This window comes from Zosterops lateralis (assembly GCF_965231275.1).
Source record: "Zosterops lateralis genome assembly, chromosome: 1".
NCBI classification, from domain to species: domain Eukaryota; kingdom Metazoa; phylum Chordata; class Aves; order Passeriformes; family Zosteropidae; genus Zosterops; species Zosterops lateralis.
Window position 1 is genome coordinate 105,576,254 of NC_139762.1, and position 21,660 is coordinate 105,597,913.

General features: G+C 35.9%; 1 protein-coding gene across 3 annotated transcripts in view; it reads left to right on the forward strand.

Annotated features, from left to right (window-relative positions):
• RBBP8 (RB binding protein 8, endonuclease) overlaps positions 1-21,660 on the forward strand; it is a 39,558-nt gene that overhangs the window by 10,555 nt on the left and 7,343 nt on the right. For all 3 annotated transcript variants that reach the window (XM_083878134.1, XM_083878135.1, XM_083878133.1), the window contains 13 exons: positions 3,496-3,538; positions 5,917-6,012; positions 8,115-8,227; positions 9,769-9,844; positions 12,890-13,059; positions 14,463-14,564; positions 15,254-15,351; positions 16,004-16,137; positions 17,078-17,963; positions 18,048-18,174; positions 19,508-19,608; positions 19,999-20,113; positions 20,988-21,140. In XM_083878134.1, the coding sequence (XP_083734260.1) occupies positions 3,496-3,538; positions 5,917-6,012; positions 8,115-8,227; positions 9,769-9,844; positions 12,890-13,059; positions 14,463-14,564; positions 15,254-15,351; positions 16,004-16,137; positions 17,078-17,963; positions 18,048-18,174; positions 19,508-19,608; positions 19,999-20,113; positions 20,988-21,140 (2,214 nt within the window). The remainder of the gene's footprint in view (positions 1-3,495; positions 3,539-5,916; positions 6,013-8,114; positions 8,228-9,768; positions 9,845-12,889; positions 13,060-14,462; positions 14,565-15,253; positions 15,352-16,003; positions 16,138-17,077; positions 17,964-18,047; positions 18,175-19,507; positions 19,609-19,998; positions 20,114-20,987; positions 21,141-21,660) is intronic.

Sequence of the window (21,660 nt, forward strand, 5' to 3'; positions counted from 1 at the left end):
TTAATTTTTTCAGGAGGTGGGGATCTTCTTATAGAAAATGGTACTGGAAGATATTTTAGAAACATCAAACAGAGACTTGCCTAGACTTTGCTTGTTTCTGAAGTCTATAAATAAGAATTAAAATTGACTCATGAGTTTCCAATCTGAATGTCAGCAAAAATTATTTTAAAGGTGGTGGAAGGTGGATTAAGGGAAAGTTAGTAGTTGTTGGAAAAGCTTTTTGCATGTACAATGTGCTAAACACTGAAATGGTGAAATTATTTTTATTTAATATCCATGAAAAGTAGAATTTATAACACATGAACTTAACATAGTCAGACATGTTGTGTATAGAAGTTATACCTATAGAATGTAGATTGAAGAATGCTTCAAACTCATGCAGTTTGAAAGGGATTTTATTGAATTTTGATATTACTATATTATTGTAAAGGATGTTTTTTTCCACTCTGATGTAAATAAATCCAGCTTGTTCTTTTAAACTGATCACTTCCAAAAAATATCAAATTTTAGCCTTCTACACCCAAAATAGCTATTATTTAACCTAAATTCATTATGAGACAATGGGCAGGACCCCTCCATCCCATTTTCCAAAGATTTTGGGTATGGTCAGTGTCAGTTGACTTTTCATGGAGTTCAGAAACACTCAAAAGCTCAGAATAATGGTCATTAAAACTATTGGCTTTTATTTCCTAGAATGTGTGGGATTCTTGCATAGTGCCCAGAAGATTCAAAGGAATTTAATAATGCTTTTTATAAACTGATTTATTTCTACAGGTGGTAATTCTTATGTCTTGCTTGTAATAATTATATAGAGTCTTGCTATGTGTGGATCTTATCAAGATGGTTTCTGAGGATTAATTTAAATCTAAAACTCTGTACTAAAATATATATATCAGCATGGAAATGTGAGCAGTGTTTTATGTACAAGAAATAGCCTAGTTTTTTAATTACTGCTTACCTCTGAAAAGCAGATATCAACAGAGAAAAAACTGTACTCATAGAAGGAGAGAAACTTATGAGTAAAGCAATCTCATTGATGGATTGCTGTAGGAAAGGAAATGGCTGGAAGTTCCTCAAAAGTAAATAATTATAGAAAACAGAGCTGGAAGGGATTTTAGAAGGTCATCTAGTCCATCTCTGTACCCTTGAGGTAGGATTATGTCTGCGTCACTGCTGACAGTAGCCTGTCCAACTTGTTTCAAGAAATCTTCAGTGATAAAGATTCTGCACTCTTCCCAGGCACTGTCATTTTTAAGGAAGTGCATTTAATGCATTTGAAAATTCATCAGAACAGGAATTATCATAGCCATTAATTGAAATATTACAGCTATGTAGTCTAATCAAATAGCAACTTTCATAAAATAGTGTTTAATTCATCTGCCTAATGATAGTCAAAAGGAGATCTCCGTTGCTTTAATAGGTGTAGAGTCATTTACTAATGCACTTACAAACTTTAGGTAATAAATGGTCTAATATGGTCTACAGCTTGTCTATTCTGTAAAAATATTGTGCAAAAGATAAAATTGAGTTGGGAAGGGGCATTGTGTAGTTCCACAGAGTTTTATGTGTTCCCTATGTTAAATAAGGAAACTTGAAAAAGCAAAGCTCCTTAAATGAGCCTGCTTAAAAACTCTCAGTGCTCTGGAAAAGCAAAAGGAAGAGACTGCAACAGATGTAGTAATTCATGGCTCTTGGATAAATGTGACAGGCTGGTTTCCTGCTTTCTCGTTGCAGTCATTTGAACTAAGAAAAAATGCAATCTTTAAGTAACTAGTTTAGTTTGTCCCGAATTCAGGTGAGAGGGGAGATAGTGTTACCTGGAGCACAGTACTGGGCCTTTTGAGCCCTGCCTCTTCAATTGGTCGCTCAGGTTGCCAAAGTTACAATCCTAAATACTTGCTGAACAGAGTACCTGTTCATACAGGAGGTGCATTGTTGTGCAGCTTCATTCCTTCCGATGGGCGTGGAGCAGCTTTAAAGCAAGCTTTATAGGGGTTCTAATTGCAGATGCCTAATTGACTTGATGAATAGCAACTACTTAAAAAAAATAAACCCTCTTTCTGTGCTGATCTGCATGATAGAACATAAAGTCTCACAGGTGCTGAACACTTGGAGATAAAAGAAATCTTGCTATACTTCTAAGATTTTTTTTAAAGTAGTCTGTCTGCATTTTTAACTCATTGTCTCGCTGGCATCTTGTAGCAAGTATGGGTTCACTGAGTCTGTGGCTGGCGTGACATTTTAAGTGGCCTGAAGAGTGAACCTTCTCAAGCAATTAATTTTTCCCTTAGAGCTGTTCCTAGTTGAGTGTAGTAGGGGAGGAAAAATAGTCTGTTAGCTGCCTTAGCCTACATTTTCTATAGTAAGATACACAGTATCAGCTGTGTATTTGGGCTTAAATTCAAAGCAGTCTGAAGTTTTCTTACTAGTGTTCTGGTTTTATAAGTTTATCCTGCGATCCTAAATTCATATTGCTTTTGCAAGAAAGCTTACAAGACACCTGATGTTCAACCTGAACTTGGTAGCAACTTTTCATAGTTGGAAGAAAATAAACATGCTAGGAAATGTTATGTAACTTTCTGATATGATATGAAAATTTCTCTTGGATTTCTGCGTAAGAAACCATTCCATCATTGGGGTCTGATTATTTCTGTTTATTTGGAATAGGAATGGCCAGCTTGTGTGTTGCTAATATCACATAAATTTCCATAGTGCTGTGTCCTGCTTGTTAAACTGTTCTGTACAATAAATATCTTCTTGTCTCTGTGCACATACAAATGTACCCAAGACCTCGCAAGCAGATTGGCTGGACAGTGTTCTGTCCCCTGGGCTGTCAGCTGGCCACTCCTGCTGAGAATATCAGTTATATTTGCAAACCTTTTTACTTCTGCTCAGAATATATAGTTAGGAGTGTGGAGCCCTTCATGGGAGAAGGGCTACAGATGAAATATCATTCCTCAATTCACCTTCAGATATTCCAAGGAAGCTTTGACTGAGCACATCTCCAAAAGAAGGATGTTGATCTTCTGTGCTTTAAAGCCTTGAATCACATATTTTTAATGTTTCCTTTATGCATATACACTGTAAAGCATTTCTCAGTTCAGTGACTGGATGCTTCATTTCAAGTGTAGTATTATGAATTTATGCACACTCAGAACATATTTTATGCTACTTATGTGGGCAGAGTCAATGAAAATAAATTGACAGTGCTGGCTATTCATGTATGGTTATTTCACAAAGGTGTTTGTTTACTTGTGTAAGTGGAAATCTGTATGTTTGTTTAAGAAGTTCATATTTCCTGGAGATCACAATGACTATGTTTGTTTCCAGGATCCTGTAGAACACACTCAAAAAGTCCAGAAGGAACCTTTTTCTCTCCATATTTTTTGTCTCTCTTTGCCGATGGCAGTGGCAAAGGTGGAGTTAATTTATTGTCTCACTCATTTTTTAAAATCAGAATTCTGTAACATGTAATTTCTTCTTTCTACTTTTCAGGCTTACAGCTGAAAATATCTAAGTTGAAAAAGGAAAGATGCTTGTAAGTACTCATCCTAATGATCTAATTTATTAAAGGAGAGTCAGAGTCCCATTAATGAGCTGCAATTCTTGTAAGATCAATTAAGGTTTCATGGATTCTTCCTTTAGATGTGTAAAAAACTCTGCTTACTTTAATAATTCAGCTGAAGTCATCTGAAGATGTACAGAGCTGTTTACAGGGTGTATTTCTTAAGTATAATTTATAAATTCAGTAGTTGTTCATTTTTTACTCTGAAATGATGAAATTATCTATTGCTTTTGATATTTGCCTGGTGTATCATAAATTGCTTCTATGTTCTGGAATCTTCAATTGATCAGTCAGTTTTCTAGATGAGAAATGTTATCAGTGCTGTGACTGAACAAATACCAGATAAGTTAATCATTATTTGTTGGAATCTTTCTACAACTGCCATATTGTAGATACAGTACTGTTACATAGGAGGTCTTGTTCTCCTTGCTGCATCTGAATACCTGGGGTTTAGTATTTCAAACTTGGTAATCAGCTGACAATGAGCACCTTATTTTGTATCCCACTCCAGCATTGGAGCTAATGACTTGTAAACCCTAGGTCAGAGACCAGACATTATGCAGTGCCTTCACAGCCAAAAATGTCAGTCATGTTTATCAGGTGCACTAGAATTTTAAGGGGAAAAACCCCCAACCAGCAGCCTAGTTCCTTCTGTTGTTTTATTGTCTTCACAGGGCATTTTACAGGGTTTAGGTGAGAGGCATGTAGTATTAGTGTATATTAATGTCTTACTTATTTATGGCAAATGACTTAATGACATAGAATTACTTAGAATTAGCGAGAAACAATTTTTAAATTTGCTAGTTTAAGCCTCCTGTGAGTGGCAGAAACAGAAAAAATGAGGGGATTTTTTGCAGTTTTAGTTTTTTGTTGAAGTTTTTTTTTTTTTTTTAATGCCCTAAACATCAGGAAAATACAGCCTGCTTTTGTCAGGCTTCAAATTTTGCCATGGCGTGGCTGCACTTGGTTAGTGAACTGAGGTAACAGATCTTTAATATTTTGTCCTTCCCAAGTAAAAGTACAAGCCTTAAATAGTCCTTCATGCTGTTTGCATGTAACTGTTTTATAGGTTGAATATGCAGTTGGAATGGCCTATGTGGGTCTATGTGATGGTAAAGAAAAATAAAGCATCTGTACTTAAATTTAAGGATTAATAAAATATGCTTGTGATTGTACACCATTATAGAAGTTTCCAGCTGTCCCATTCACTTTATGACCCATGATTGTGAGTTTCTCATACTACCATAATGCCAGCAATATGAAAATGTGGTTGGCTAAACATATGTTAAAGGGATAGTGCCAATTTAAAAGTATGTTTGTGTAAAATAACGTATCAACAAGTTACTAAATATGTTTTCATTTCCTGATGTGTGTGTGTGCTTAACAGTTTTTCCTGAGCCAATTTCATGACTTCCACAAGTAATCCATCTCAGGCACACTGGAAACAAACTGCTTTCATGGATATATACAAGGGATTCCATGGTAAAAAGAACAGCTGGGAATTTCTCAGAAGTTAGTCATTGTCATGTTACACAGATTCAGGCACTTAGCTTTTGCTGAACAGTAATTTCCCCGTAGAAAATAATTGTGTGCTTGTCACTCGTACCTTGTTTGCATCTTGAAGAGATGTTGTGATCTGATAATAAAACTGAAAGGGAGCCAAAATTGGGAAGTTAACGTTACTACTATTCCTTAGCTTTTTTAAGGAGAAAACATTCCTTGTTAATTAATTAGTTCTAGTTTTTAGAGAAGGTATTTTCCACAAGATCATCTGCTTCTGAGGGTTTTGGAAAGAGACTTCTCTTGTCTTTATTCATATTATGGGAATACACCCTCCATAGAGAATTTCTTCTTGAGGAAGTAAACCTCTAATGGATCTAAAGACTTTTCAGAGATTTTCAAATCTAATGTGGTTTGCTACGCTGCAGAATTTACTCACAGATATAACAAGACCAAAACGACCCGATTGTGAAAGCTCCCATTAGATTCCCAACAGCTCCACAACACAGTAAAGTGTAAGAGAAGTGTTTGAGTTTGTTCTCTGAAATTGTTGCTTGAACATTGTTAGCTTTTATGTCTTGACTGTCATCAATTCTAGTTTTTACCTGAACAAAAATCAGGTGTAACAGATCACCTGTATTATGAATTCGAAACTAGCTGCATCTTTCCTCTGTCATTTGTAAATTATTATTAATCAGAAACACTAGTTTTATCTTCAACTTAATGTTTTGCTGATGTTAATCACATTTCCCAAGAATATGAATGAAACATGCCAGAGAAAATTCTCCAGTGAACAAGTAATTACTGCAATTTAAAGCTAGAACTCTTTTTTTTCCTCTTTCTCTTTTCAGGGATGCAGAGAGGCTTGAAGAGTTCTATACCAAGAACCAACAGCTCAGAGAACAGCAAAAAGCACTTCATGACACTATCAAGGTTTTAGAAGACAGGTGAAGTAGTGTCTTCTGGCTTTTGAATTTGCTGTATTTTACTCTTACAGAGTAGTTCTGGATACTTTGCAAGTTGAGTTTATTGTGTTTTGGTGTGGGATTTTTTTTTTTTTTAGTAAGCCAGTCCTTTTCTAATGCAATCCAAATAGTGTGTTATAGAGAAAGGTGTAGAATTTGCATTCTTCTGACTGAAGAACAATCAATAAATATATAACATATTTATCTCATCTATATGACTAAACATAAAAAAATAATGTGTATAAATCAATAACAATTTCTGTTATATTGTTATTTTCAAAGTGATTACCTTGTTTAGTTGAGTTAAGATCAACAAAAGTTAGAATAGAGCAGCTTGGGAGGCAAACAGACATTTTAAGGTTCATTCTTTTGTATCCATCTTTGTATAGTTAAATTTTTGATTGATCAAGATGTAATACAAGTACAAAACCCAAAGGCTATAATATGTTGTGAATTTAATGAAATAACTCACTAGGAAATGTTTCAGATTTGAGGGGGTCTTTTTTAGCAATTGTCTGTTTTACCTAAATTTGATCACAGGTTCTGTCACTGGTTACCTTCTTTTGTCTTAGGTGTTAGGAGGTGTTCTCCTCACCTTTTGATCCGTTCTGCCTTTTCCTTATTTGTTCCTGGTTAAGCTGGTATAGCAGGACAAAACTAATAGACATGAAATTGCAGTGCGTTTTTTCATCTTTAAAACTATACCTGTTTTTGAAAGTGTATCTTAAATTTGCCGTTAATAGGGTCTCAGAAGCTGTCTGGGCACAGGAGATCATTACACAGTAAATGGTTTTCCACTACTCCTGTGTTACCTCAAATTTTAAAGCTGTGATACTCTACTGCTTTCAACTCCATTTCTCTGTGAAAGGCATTAGGAATTAAGCTTGTAGCCATGCAGGTAATAAACTTTCATACCATGTAAGTAGAGAGGCATTCATGGCGTGGATGAACTTTTCTAATCCCTTATCAGATGAATTACTCACATTGTGAAAAACAAAAGAAGTATTTCAACTGATTTAATACAAGGAGGTTGTAATACTCTGTTGAACATTCAGATTAGCTAGTATGAAGAGGCATTTCAGTGTTTTGCCATAATTCTACAATATTATAACACCAATAAACCAGTGTGGCTTTTACTTCCAATACTTAGCTGTGAAACTGGAAACTTATATGGTTTGTTTAGTTGGGTTTTTTTAATACTTGATGTAGTAGCAGCAGCAATGCAGAACTTTTGACTAACTGGTTTCCTATTTAGTAGGCAAAAGAGAGTCTAGTTTTCACTTTGGTAATACTGTTAGCTTTTTGCTGTGTACCAGAAATAAATACATTCCATTTATCACCTATAAAATGAATACATATTTCATTGCATGAATGAATGTGTCAGATAAGATGGAGTGATTCTAACCAGTCCTTTTCTGATCATGGATGTGTTTTAAACAGCTAATCTAAAACCATTAGAGACAGTGGAGTCAATTCCTCTTATGAACTTTTGGATCCACTTCAAATTATTGGTGCTTAGATAAAGATGAAGGGTTTCACATTTGCTTCGCAGTTGATACGGAGTGAAACTACTACTCGTCCTTTTTATTTGATTATTTTGCTTAATGACTGTACATACTCTCCTTATATGAAGTAGTAATTCCATTTAGTGTAGTGTTTTATTTGTATTTTTTATATTTGTATTTTATTTGTAGTATTTTTATTTGTATTTTCTTGAATGAACTTTGCTTAAAATGAATGCTGATTTATATCTGACAGTGTTCTTAATAGGATGCGTCACAAAGGATTTCAGTGGCACGGTGTAGCATGCTCCACTTTATTAAATAAAGTAAAGCATGTTGTTTGAGAAGTATCCAGTACCTACAATCATTTATTCAAATGTTAGAGCACATAGTATTAGATCGTTCAGAAATCTCAAAAAATTGCTATGTGAACATGTAAAACCACAGTACTTAGTGGTGTTCTGCATAGCTGAAATTTTCTGGTTTTCATTGTTCAAAAGGTCTTTTAAGCATTGGTATCTGCTTCATGCATGGCAATATTTTCCTTAACAGAGGGACCTTTTTCTCTTCATTTTATTGTAGATTAAGAGCGGGGTTATGTGATCGTTGTGCTGTAACCGAAGAACATATGAGAAAGAAGCAGCAAGAGTTTGAAAATATCCGGCAGCAGAATCTCAAACTTATTACTGAGCTTAGTGAGTTTTATCCCCAAGGCTGAAGACAAAACATGCTATTCTGTAAACTAGTTCTCCAGTAATTCCTGCAACTTGATGTAATTTATATGTGGTGTGTTTAGTAAGCCCAAAAAGTTCAGTCAGGGGATACTTAACTGTACAGTCTGAAAATATGTAACATACCAGTGGCTAGTCATTTGACCCACCTTCTTAGATTGAAGTGCTGATACTGAAAGTGAACTGACGTGGAAAATCTTACACTGTAAAGTAGCTACTTTAGATAAAATGTGACTGCTTCTGTTTATTCCTACAGCTAGAATGATTGCCAGGTTTCCTAAGAAAACCCAGACTTCAAAAGGAACTGGTGATTGCAAAGCATCAAGTTCAGACAGAACTGGGTTGAGCTTGTGTCCTGTAGTTGGTTTTGGTCTTTGACTGCAGTAAACCCATAACTGTCACATAACCACCTGAGGCCACAAAAAAAATAGCTTTATACCAGGTAGCTTGTAGCCAGCTCATTTTGAAATAGAACATGTGAGACAAATTAAACTATTCCAGGTGATACACAAGCAGGACACAAGTATGTTCATAAAGAGAGTTTGGAAAGATTTGTTGTATAAAGCATAGAATAGTACAAGACAGAATTTTAAACTGTTAATAGTATCTTTACCATTAATTGTATCATTTAGTTGTCTTGCTTGGTCGAGAGCAAGCAGACATTAAGTGAGATTTAAAATATGGGAAATGCCAGACAAAAATTAGCTTTTTGGTGCTTAATTAAATTATGGAAATATTAGGTTCTGTGGTAATACAATACACATCAGTGTTTCAAGGGGTTCTAATATTGGGCACTTATATAAAAATATTCTGAGTTCTGAGTTTAATGATGAGCAGCAGAGAGGGTACAGCCAATCTCTAAATATTGCTCTGAATCTTAAAAATCAAGGTGACACCTATTAGGTACAAATCTTGAACTGTGACACAACAGTAGGCTCCCATGGGTTTGGGTTGAGATCTATATAACAATGAAAAAGATCAGCTGAGGAATCTAGAGGCAAAATAGACAACAACAAAATAAAATCAAGAACATAAAAATTAAAGTGAACATAAGAGTTGGGAGCTATCACTACGTTAGTTTGAGACAGCATGGAAGAAAGGCTTAATGGTTGATTTAGTGGCTAAAACCAACTTCAAATTGCTTTATATTTCATAGGTTACCTTTAGCCTAAGGAAGCAATTTTATCCATGGAGACAAGTGAGCAATTCACTCATCTTTACAACACAGTCTCACTCGTGTGTACATGGACAAAAGTAATTAATGATTGTGTAGAACTAACATAGTTAGTAATTGTGCCACCTCTGCCTTTTCTAACATGTAATTTTACTACTTTTTTTAATGACTAGCTTGAAACTAGCTTAAAGCTTCATTTTCGTAAACCATAGAAAAGGGGTATGGTATTACATTTTACATTTGGTTCTGTTTGCTTAAAGGACCTGATGAGATTATCATGTTAACATGTATGCATTGATTTTTTTAAAAATATTTTTTCTATAAATTTCAGTGAATGAAAAAAACAACTTACAGGATGAGAATAAAAAGTTGACTGAACAGTTCCAGCAATTACAGAAGGAGCTACAGTAAGTTTGGGGTTGTTTTGGATATTTCCCCATTCTTCAGTAGAAATTCTGGGAATATAAATATCATCTTTTAAGTCTTTAAATCTTGTTTCCTCTTTCTAATAGATAGACTGTGAAAAGATAGTCTACTGCCACTATAACAAGCTAAGCCCAGTTTCCTTCTATTGTGCAGACTTTTATTTTTTTTTAGCTTGTTTAAAACTTGGAGTAAAACTAGGAGAAGTAAATTTATCATAGAAATTTTACTTGAGTCCTGCTCACGGTGTATAGCAAAGCTGTACATCTCACACTTTTATTTCTTGGTTGCCTCTTTACCATCTGTTTTTTCCTAGGCTAAGACTTAAGAAGACTTCAGACTTATTTAGATAGTCAAAAAGTCCCAGGATCTTGCAATACATTTTTAAAATTAACTTATTATAATTTTGCAATTTTAAAAGAAAAATACTATAGTAAGTTTTGAAAACAAGACATAAAAATAATGAGCTACAACTTGACTGTAAGAATGTAGTAAGATGATAGTAAGAATGTGCCATCTAATGTTGTGGTTAATATGTGAATGTGGTGTACTGTGCAAGGCAGAGGTAGTGTTCCTTTCTTGTTGTGGTCTGACATCATCTGAAACTTAACTCACTTTTGCCTATCTGTGACTAAGTTGTGTACATGGGAGAAATGGCACAGGATGTGTGGACTTGCTAGGGATGGCTTTTTGTGTGTGTGGTTTATTTCTTGTCTCTGTCAGAATTCAACTTTGATAGGAAGTAAAACAACTGGGGTTCAGTTCAGAATGACTGTAGTCCTATTTCTTTCTATTTCTTGGTTTGTTTCCCATCTTTGCGCCTTCATTGTCCTTTCTTTTTTTGTATGCATTTAATCTTCTCAGGGTAACATACTTCATGACCTCAGCTTCCACTAAAAATCTCTGGCCAGTGTAGAAAAGCTGATAATGACCAATGTAACAATAAGTTATTTGCTTTGCATGTTAGGTGATCGTTCAAGTAAGTGTGGAGTTGGGTGGATAAACAGTAATTTACAAGCATGGTACTGCTGTTTTTATACAGTCATTGCATTTGGTTGTTTTGGTTGAGCTATAGTCATGGTATTTTATTTAGAATTAGCAACTTAGATTGATATATCATCATCACATTGCAGGTGCAGAGTAGCAGATTGTTTCTAGTGCATGATATGAAATCAGATTTTTGCTGTCTTGTGTATTTTGTAACCAAGTTATAACATTACGAATAACAATCTGAGAATTCTCCATAGAAGTGAAACCAGTGAAAGTTTAGAAGAATTGTATTATCAGGTCCTTTATGACATTGAGATTTCATTATGCATGGATGGAAACAGCAAGGAAATTTCTGCAAAAACCTTCTGGGGTCTCAGATAAATCCATGATTCTGAAATTATTTATTACATAGTTATGATGTACAGTATGTATGGCAGCTGCTTCATTTGGTGATTTTTTTTCTGTGTTATGTAGAACCTACCTCTTGGTTTGTATAGAAGTAAGGTGCAGAAAAAAATATTTTTAGTAGGTTCATTTGTCAAACAAAGCAGCATGTGCCAGCAAATTTAAAGAGAACTCCAATAGCTAACTTAAATTTTCAAAGTAAATTGATAAATATATTGCTCTGTTGTTTATTTTGATTTGTCTCTTAAGATATTGTTAGGAGATAATACAGTTTTCACATGCTTTCTGTGTAAATGTGCTAGAGAGCAGGAATTGCAAAATCACACAATAGGATTCGTCAAGACTTGAGAACATCAATGCATCAGTATTTGCCATTAAGTATTTAAAGTCAGTAGTGGTAAAAAGCCTTACTGCAAAAATGCTTTTTGTCTCAAGCCAGACAGCTTTTTAAAGTTTTCCATTACCTTACTTTATGTAAGATTTTGTAGTTCAGCTTCAATACAAGCAAAAATTTATCTGCATTTCCTCTTCTTCCCTTGGATCATAACCTTATGTCCTTCTCTTTATAGTTAGGAAATTATCTTTTGGCTCATGTTTTCTCTTGAAAATCGTAAGGGGGAGCAGAACTGCAGGAAGATGACCAAGTAGGCTGACTTAGATTTCTGTGTGCTTTTCTTTTACTGCCTCTTCCACATCTCACTGCCACCACCATAGGGAAGATAGTCCCTTATGAAGTACTCAACAAACTTTAAATTCAAAGGTCCAAAATCAGTCCTTTTTTGTTATTTTCTCACTATGTCTGGATAGAGTTTTTTGTAGAGAAAAGACCTAGTTATTTGTTACACTAATTTTTATATACTGACTCTCCAATAGTCTGGTAGAGCTGACAGTGAGAGAAGGTAAACTTCATAACTAATCTTGTATTTTACATTACTTGTTTCACATGCTTTTTTACACTATTCCCTGAAGACCTTTTTGAGTTGAGTTAGAGGTAACCTCAATGCTTTGGAGAGGGATTGCTTTGAATACAGTTCTGTTCATTACTATTTAAAATTGTCCAAAAGCTTTTGTTTTGTATTCAAGACAGTATTTCCAGATCACTGAATATATTCAGAATTAGAAAGGACCCAGCGAGGATCATGAAGTCTTAAGTGAATGGCCCATCCAGAGACTGAACCCAGAATCTTGATGTTATCCAGCACCATGCTCTAAATAACTCAGCCAATGTCAGGGTCATAAACTGTGAAGATATACAGGGATTTCCATACAGGGGGAGAGACACTGATCCATCCATTTTGGCATTCTTTTGTTAAAGAAGCACCTGCTTCAGGACAAGCTATAACCTCTACAGTGCCTAGCTTCATCCAGGAAAAAGGGCTTCCATGGTGCAGTTGTATGTCAACTTCAAATGTGAAGAGCTAGGGTTATATGCCATTCTTGGGCTGGATGGAGCAATCTTTTGTTAGATGTATCTAAAAACTGGGTTGAGTGTTACTTTTTTACAGTGTAATGTTATTGAGGTGGCTGTATTTCCAGGATTGTTACGTTCTTGTGTGATTGTCCTGCTTGCTGAAGTGAAAACTCTTCATCTTGCTGACTTGGGGTTTTATTTGACCACCTGATTTGGTCTCCAGGGTGCAAAAGCAGCAAGTAGTGGAGGCAGAAGAAGGAGTCATTCCAGATTCTCCAGTTCTAACATCTTCATTTTCTGTGGTTAATCGTATGAGAAGAAAAAAAGAGAATAGGCATGTCCGGTATACAGAACATACACCCCCAGATCTGGAACTTAGGGAAAGCAACAGTGGTAAGAGTTTTTATTGTTTTTTTTGTTTTGTTTTTTTTTTTTTTTTTTTTGTAATTACTTAAGGGCTAAAGAGAAAGATGGCATAAAACTTGATTGCAAAGGGCAAAATCCAAAAAAAAAAAAAAACCCTTTGTGCTTTTTTTGCTTTGCCTTTTCTCTTTTTGTGTGATAATGCGTGAGTCTGGGGGAAAAAAAAGTCTATAGCAGTAACTGTTACATCAGTGATATGCTCAGAACTTATTTCAACCTTCTACTTTTATTCACCCACATGCACATGCAAATATAACAGTTTTCCAGCCTATATTTCTTCTCTAAGTGCAAATTGGCTGACAAAGCATCTGTTCAGGTTTGACTTGTGCACGCAGCAATGTCACCACCTAGTGGAGAGTGAAACAGATGTTTTGCCACATTCTGAAATTGTTCTGCAATGGAAGTAATTTTACTGAAACTGATAGCTACATGATCTCTCTTTGTCTGTATTCTACACTGTTTGCATTTCTTTTGTGTCTTAAGTTCAGAAGTATTGTGTGCATTTAATTACCAGTCTTCGTTCTGTAGTGTCATAGAAATAAGTCTAAAATATTTTGTCTACAAAAGGTGTTTTTGTGAAGTAAGGCACTTTGTGCTTGTATTTTATTTATACATAGGAAATATCGTCCAGGTCAATTTATCTTGTGGCATTAAAAAAAGGTATTTTAAATATGAATACATCTAAATATTAGTCTTGACTAAAAGCCTCTTCCCAAGAATAAATATAGGATAACTATGGGATGAAAAGGGTGAGCTGGTTATTAATGCCCTTTATGTTGCATTGGAAATTTTTAGTGCTGTGAGTAGTTTCTCCTTTCTAAGCATACCTATCTCTCTCCATATTCTGTATTAAAAAATGGAGCTACTAAATGAATCCAAAGTTTAATGTGTAAGAAATGGTGTAAATACCTACCACAGTGAAAAGTCATTGGTCATCAAAGTAGAAAGGACTACATGGCAAATGTTTGTCATAATTCAGATCTCAGGTTTTTCACCTTTTTATTACCTTAGCTGATGCAGAACATTGTTGCCTTGGAGGGCTTACTCTTCAATAGTTTCATTGCCCTATTAACAGCTTGAATAACTATTTTTATGTGGTCAGACTAGATGGTGGTGTCATTTTGTGTTAGTATTGTTTTAGGGCTGACTGGCTGAGATCATACTTGTGAGAAAAATGATTAATATAAAATATTTATCATTTTATTTTTATTCTGACATATGACTGCCACAAATTACCAGATTGCTGGATCTACTGACATAATAAATCTTGCATTCAAGTGCTTTTAAGATCAGAGTCATTGTCTGTAGCTACACAAAATTATCACAACAGGATACCTGATTTCACCATGTGAAAATGTTTCCACATCTCCTAGAGTTTGGAAAAATTCCACTCTTTTCCACACAAGTGAACGCTCAGCACGGAGGAGAGATACTAGTGGCAGACACCTGTGATCCACATCTGTCCCCTGTGCCGAGTAAGTGAATGAATAGATTTCATTTTAATTCCATTCAATATCAGGCAAAAACATTGTAAAACTGAGGTTTCATCTCTTTAACACTTTTTTAACACAGAAACCTAATAAAGTGCAAACCTTTTTCAATTCTTTAATTACTGTGAGAATTGGCATGGAATTATTCATGCAAGTCAGAGTTGTGGTGGTTGCTGTTCGTGTACTTTCCAATCTTATTATCTTGCCCCAGTTTAATGAACTGAGTAACGTTGAACCCCTCAAAGAAGGGAAACTCATCTATTTGTTTTCCTAAAAACCCACAAAAAATAATGGCGACTGTCAGGAAATATGCAAGACAAGCATTGTATTATAAATACACATTATCTCTGTTCTACATGCTTTTACTAGACTACCTGTGCCCTGGACTGGAAGTGTGAAAAGCAACTTTTACATTGATTTTTAATTTTGCCAAGCTGTATTCAAATTTGACATGTATTTCTCTGTGCTGATACAGCAGTTTGCTCTCATCAGAAATTCTTTTGCCACTTACCACTTCCAAATACAGTTTTGATCTAACAGAGATCAAACTATTTCCATAAATGACAGTTTTAATTTGTAATCTTTTTACTTCTATGTTTCTATCATCTCTGTGAGTCAAGCAAGATACTCTAATGCATATGTAACTTATTGTGATCTTCTTTCTACTCACAAAGATAAACCGAGGGTGGGAGGATACCCTGTTCCAAAACCATCTTTTAACTTGGCTGCGGTTGTCGCAGAAACAATTGGACTTAGTGTTGAAGAAGAACCTGTAAGTATTCTTAGACAACCAGCTTAGATAACTGAATTTCTTAGATAACCAGCTTCTTGGGCCAGTTGTTTTCAAAACCAGTATTTCTCTCTTTTGCATTAAAATTCTGCAAAAGTAGTCTGAGCTCCAGTAAGCTCACTTTGGTTTGCTTTTGCTTAGTCTTTACTGACTTGCTTTAGCAAGAAGAGATACAACTGTGCTGACCTGTCTTGGAGGGGTTGAGGAAGAGGGTGGAGACATAGTTTCTCCTTTCAAGTTTTGTTACTACAGTGATTTAAATCCTTGGGTCTGCTAAATTTCCTTTGTGCAGTAATCAAATCTAAGACATTGAAAAATATTTCTTGGCAATGAGACTGGTTGGTGACTCAGAGAAGATTATTTGATGGTTTTGGTTGGTAACTACCATGAAAATTACAGTATGCAGAATATTTTTGTGTCCATTAGTGTGAATGAATTTTTTCAATTTCCATAAGATTTCTTTAAAGCTGCTGGCCCTAATTTCATCTCTTAGCTTTTACTATTTTTCAGAGTTTTGAATGTTTCGATTTGAATGCGTCGTCAGAGTATTTGTGTGCCAACCAAGCATATTTCTAATTTTTAATCCAGTATCTTCTCACACTTCTTTTCTTTGTTTTCCTTCACCACTTGCAAGGAGTCCCAGAGTGTACTGAATCTGAATCTTCCCCTCACTAATACGGTTATGAGCCAGGCCTCAGAGAGCATGCAGTCTGAAGACTCAAGAAAACATCCAGCTTCTGAATCAAGAAATGATGACAACAATTTAGGGTGCGTGTCCTCTCAGTTGTAATAGTATTGTTTTAAGCAAACTTATAGAAGTTTGGGTCTTCATAGAATTCCAAACCTTGCATCATTTTTTGCTTTAAAGATAGAGAAATGGAAATAAGTATTTTCATATCAGAGGGCTTTATTTGAAGTAAATAACATGAGAAGGAAAGAAACTGATAGAATCCAAAACTGTAGACTTTTACTTAATTCACAAACTTCTGGTTTGGGCTTCTTGTGTACACAGTTCCTTCTTTTCTAACTTCTCATTATTGCAAGGTATCTTCTCAGGCCCATAACCCTGTGGATAGTGGGCCTGAAGCTGGAATGCAGGAAGGATCCTATTGCTCTGATTAGGTGTCAAACCAATTGGCTGTTGCTCTTCCCACTCTCCTCAGGATGTTGTGGTCTAAACTGAATTATTTTTTTGTCCCTATTTGTCGTCTTGAATGTATGTTTTGTTGATGACAGGTAAAAAACCAAGCTTCTGAAAGAAGCTTGCACTTTTTTCATTCACTTGCAGAAGCTTTGAGAATCTGTTGTGGTTTTAAGATCTATACAGGAACCTAAACAGGCTCTTATTGCAACTATTTCTCACTCTCTTCCTTTTCACTGAAAGGTAGGGAATCCTTGGATAGAAGATACTTAGGCAGGCTTAACTCTCTCCTTGGTTCTCAGTTGAACCTGGAGCAGAATTTCATACCACACACCAAAACGAAGGATGAGAGTTGTATTTTTTTTGCCTTCTACAGCTCTTACATGCAACAGTACCCATCCCTAGAATAGGTTAATTTTTGTTTTTCCTTCTGTTTTCATTTAATACTAGCAGCTCACACAATTTTAAAGCAGATCAGCAATAGGAGACATTATAATTTTTTTTAATATAATTTTCTCTCTTTCCATCTGTACATCAAAAAAATCTCTCATGTCTCATGGTATTCAGTATTTCAGATCCATCTCATATCACTCCACCACATGATGACTGGGATTCTCGGGCAGCTTCTCCTGTATTTGGAGCTTCTAGCAGCATGAAGAACAACTCAAGTACAGTTCATGCTCCTTGTATTTTAGATTCAGGGTTGAAGCCTCACCTCAAAACCAACCTCTTCAACAATCCATCCAGTTCCAGGTCTCATAAAAGTAGATCAAAATCTGAAGATGTTGCTTTTGTTGCACCGCTGAATCTTGGGACGGAAATCAACTCAGTTATCAGCCAGGCCTCTGCCCATAGACAAATGGTTGTGAAAAAGAATTCTAATGAGACTGTAACCTGTGTTGGAAACACCTGCACAGCTAAAAATGAGGTGATCAAGAGTGATGTCCTTCCTGTATACCAGAAGCAGCTAGAAGGCAGGTGTGCTAAGAGAAAGAAAGCTGAAGATGATCATGCAGTTAGCTGTGAGAAAACATCATTCAGCAAAGAAAGCTCTGTGCCCTTTGGATCCAGTTTGCAGCAGGGGAATGGGGAACCTACAGGTGATAAGCCCTTGGATCTGTCTGATCGCTTCTCTGGAGTTCGTGGGCAAGAGAAAAAACAAGGAACTGAGGAGACATATAAAAATAGACTGAAGCAAGTGACTCTGCATGACATTTTTTCACTGATGGGGAAGACCATTCCTGAAGGTTCATCATCCATTCAGAATGCCAACAATGAGAGCTGTTTGTTTGGCAGAGATTTACAAGAGGAATCCTATGTACAAGAGGCAATGCTGGGAAAAGCATTCCCTGACAGGAAAAACCAGATCCCAGTGAAAGAAGAAGTTCCTCCCTTCAAATTTGCACCACTGCCGAGTTCTGCAGAGACAGAGGAACTTTTTGATGATGTAAAGGTATGATTTTCTGACTCTCTTTCTTCTCCTTTGAAGTATTTTATTTAAGTTTTGGGAAATAGTAAAATTGCAATATGTTGTTAGGTTGCCAGTGGCCATGTACCAAATAGAAAGAAAACAAGGACAGGACATGAAGAGTCTGAACCAGCATCTGTACTTCAGCCAAACCCTTGTAGAGTATCAAAAAGTAAAGCACAGCAAAATGAGCAAGGTAACTTGATGAAAATGTTCCTTTTACTGCCTCCATACCCCCTCAGCCTGTCCTGTAATCAAACAGAATTTTTTCCTCTCTTCCTTTCTTCCACTTTCCCTTTGTTCTGCTCCTAACTCAGTCACATTCTATTTGAGATTTCTCAAGATCACCCCCAACATTTACAAGTCTGTGTCTTCCTGGCATACTTTTGCCACTGTATACTAAATATATCATTAGTATTCAGGTGTACATTCAACAGGCTAGGAATCTTGTTCTTTCTTGTTTGTTTACCATTGTTATTTGTTGCAGTGTAATAATAAAATCTCATGAAGTTTGAGTTTAAGCTATCTGTATCAAATACTTGAAAACTAACTACTCAAGTGTAAGCATAAGTAATTGTGTTAATATTTTTCATTATTCCTAATGATCTGGTCAAGAAATTTGAACTTAAGTGATAATGAACACAGGCTGTCATATAGTCTTTCCAGAGCATGTATCTTCTTTCCTCTTAAGTGCTCCCAATTGGAAGACTAACTTTTTTTGAGCTAGTGTTGTAGAATCAAGGCTTCTGTACTCCTCAGCCAAGCTGTTACACTGCATCCTTTATTTAGAAATATTTGCTTTATGAATTTAAAATATACTTGCCAGTAGTTGGTGTGGCCATGTAGCTTGGAATCAAATATTCCCCTCAGAGATAAATCAAGAGGCATCTTTGGAACAAGAAACAGACACTTTTGTACTCTTTGCTTAGACCTGACACTTGTATTGTCATTGATAACTCCAGTAGTGAACCAGCTAGGGAAGGCACCCCCTGGACCTGTTTGTTCCTGGACATAGGGACAAAGGATGAGGAAAAGGCTGAGGTACTTAGTGCATTTTTGCCTAAATCTTTAATAGTAAGATGAGTTGTGCTGAGGGTACCCTGCCCCTGAGCTGGAAGACTGGAATAGGGAGCAGAATGAAACCTCCATAATCTGAGGGAATATTGTTGGTGACCTCCTGCGCCTCTTAGAGACACATGGGGCCAGAAGGGATCCACATGAGGGTACTGAGGGAGCTGGCAGAAGTGCTCAGTGAGCCACTTTCCATCCTTTATCAGCAGTCCTGGATGACCAGGGAGATCCCAGTTGACTGGAGGTGAGCAAATGTGACACTCTCCCATAAGAAGGGCTGGAGTGAGGATTCAGGGAACTACAGCCTGTCAGCCTAACCCAGGTGACCAGGAAGGTTATGGAGCGGATCACCTTGAGTGGCATCATAAAGCACATACAGAACAATCAGAGGATCAGATGCTTCTGGCAGAGTTTGATTTTGATTATTTGTCTCTTTTTCTCATATTTTGTGCATACAGACCTGAAAGATAAACCCTCTTTAGAAAACTTCCAGTGGAGCATTGACCCAGGAGCTGACCTTTCACAGTACAAAATGGACATTACTGTGATTGATACAAAGGTGAATTTTTATAATAAGTCTGCATGTCCTATGATGTTGAAAAAACCTGCAAAGTAGTATAATGAACATTGTTCTGGACAGACCAAACCCACTTTGTAACAAGATTCTGAATTTGGCTCATTTGATATTTGTTCATGCTACAGTTACCCTAAAACATTTCCACTGTTTAGCTGTACGTCATAAACTCAGCAGGTATATTCTCAGTATGAAAGTAAACAAATGGTTGTGAGAAAGAATTCTAGTGAGGCTGTAACCTGCAGAAAAAAAAGTAAATCACTGTCCAAAAAGAAGTCAGTAACTGCTTTAAAAGTGTTTCAGGTATGCAGCACTGACACTGACTACACCAGTTGCTTCTGGATGCAATTGTCATGTTTACTTTTCTTTTCCTAGGGTGGTTCTCAGACCAGAGTTGGAGGGGAAGTTGTTGATATGGATTATACATATGTTAGTGACAGCGTGCTATTAAAAATGAAAAATCAGGAGCAAAATCAGGAAAGCAGTCCACGTAAGACTTTTTTTCTTTACTTTGGTTTGCTTTTTTGTGGTATGGTGAGGTTTTGGGGGTTTGTTGGGGTTTTTTTATTTGGTTGTTTTTTGAGGAGGAGGAGGAGAAAAGAGTAAAAGGGCACTTTCTTTCCTGTATGGCTAGATAGTAGAAAATGATTTGCAGTAAAAAAGTGGTGATGTATTTTTATTGGTCATGCAGGTCAGTCTATTTCCTAAAGAGTTGATGGTCGGTTTTTTAACACAGGTTAAAAAAAAGACAGGATTTGTGCTGAGACAGACAGTAGCTATTCCTTTACTGTGCTTAAAGGGTGAAATACTTAACCATGTATCAGTTCTGATCTCAGCTGCAGTATACAGCTTTGAAAGTTTTCTATGTAATCACATCAGACTTTGTATGAGAAGACTAATTTTATTTTTAATGGCAAATAAATAGAACTAGTATGTTTAAAATAAATCCAAATGTGTTTATATCACTTTTAACATATTGTATGTGGTGAATCATGGCTACAGGGCAGTGACTATTTCCTACCCACAAAATGTATTTCTTTCTGCTTGGATAAGTCCATAATTATAAGAACAAAAATTTCATGTGTCCAGTATTAAGGTTAAAGGGTACCTCAGAGTGATTTAGCAGTTAATCAGATTTTAGAAATGAGATCCAAGGTATCTGAAAAATAAATGAGCATTGGCCACATTTGAAAGGTTGACAGAGGAGTTGCAGCAAGAATAAAGATGTAGCTATTTTTGAGTTAATTGGTACTGGAGCAGTAAGTAAATGTTAATTCTTTTGATACGCATTTAGTCAAAATGCAATTTCTTGACTAAAATCATTGAGACACTGATTTGAATGTTCTTTGTGCTTTTAATTACAGGAGGAGAAATAACAGATCTCTTTGATCAGACAACCCATGAAGATTATGAATCCTGCCTACCAGAAGATAGTCCTTCTGCATGTGATGAAAAAGAAGCTCTTCATGATGAAGAGCTGGATAAGGGACTAACAGCAGCAAGCAAGAAACTAAAGGGTGGGATATAATTTGGTTTTGTCTTTATTAGCTTACTTAAACTACAAGAGTTGATTTGATATCAGACTCTGTTCTTTAGGAACAAATATGCCAAATTAACCTCCAGTTCTTTTTGCATAAATTTGTGGTAAAGTTAATTACTTGTAAGGACATAACATAACGCAATCTGAAAAATTTTTTGGTAGTTCATTTATCACCACACAAATGTGGAATGTGTAGTGGAAGTTGGCACAGCAGCAGAACACCAAAGTGACTCTTAAAAGAAACACTGGGGTTTGGCTACAGTTATTTACTTTTCTTCTCACTTTTCTAGGTTCTATTGAAGATTTTACAGTATTTTGTATTTTAAGCAGCCTTTCCTTTGATGTTTTTCTTGTCTTTTTTTGCTTGTCTCACTGCTGTTTTCCTTCTGCTCCAGCTTTTTGATTGCTGGTTCTATTGATTCTGTATTATTTTTAGCATTTATTTGAATCTGTTGTCTCAGACTGAAATGTACATGGCATTTTTATCTCTCTTAACA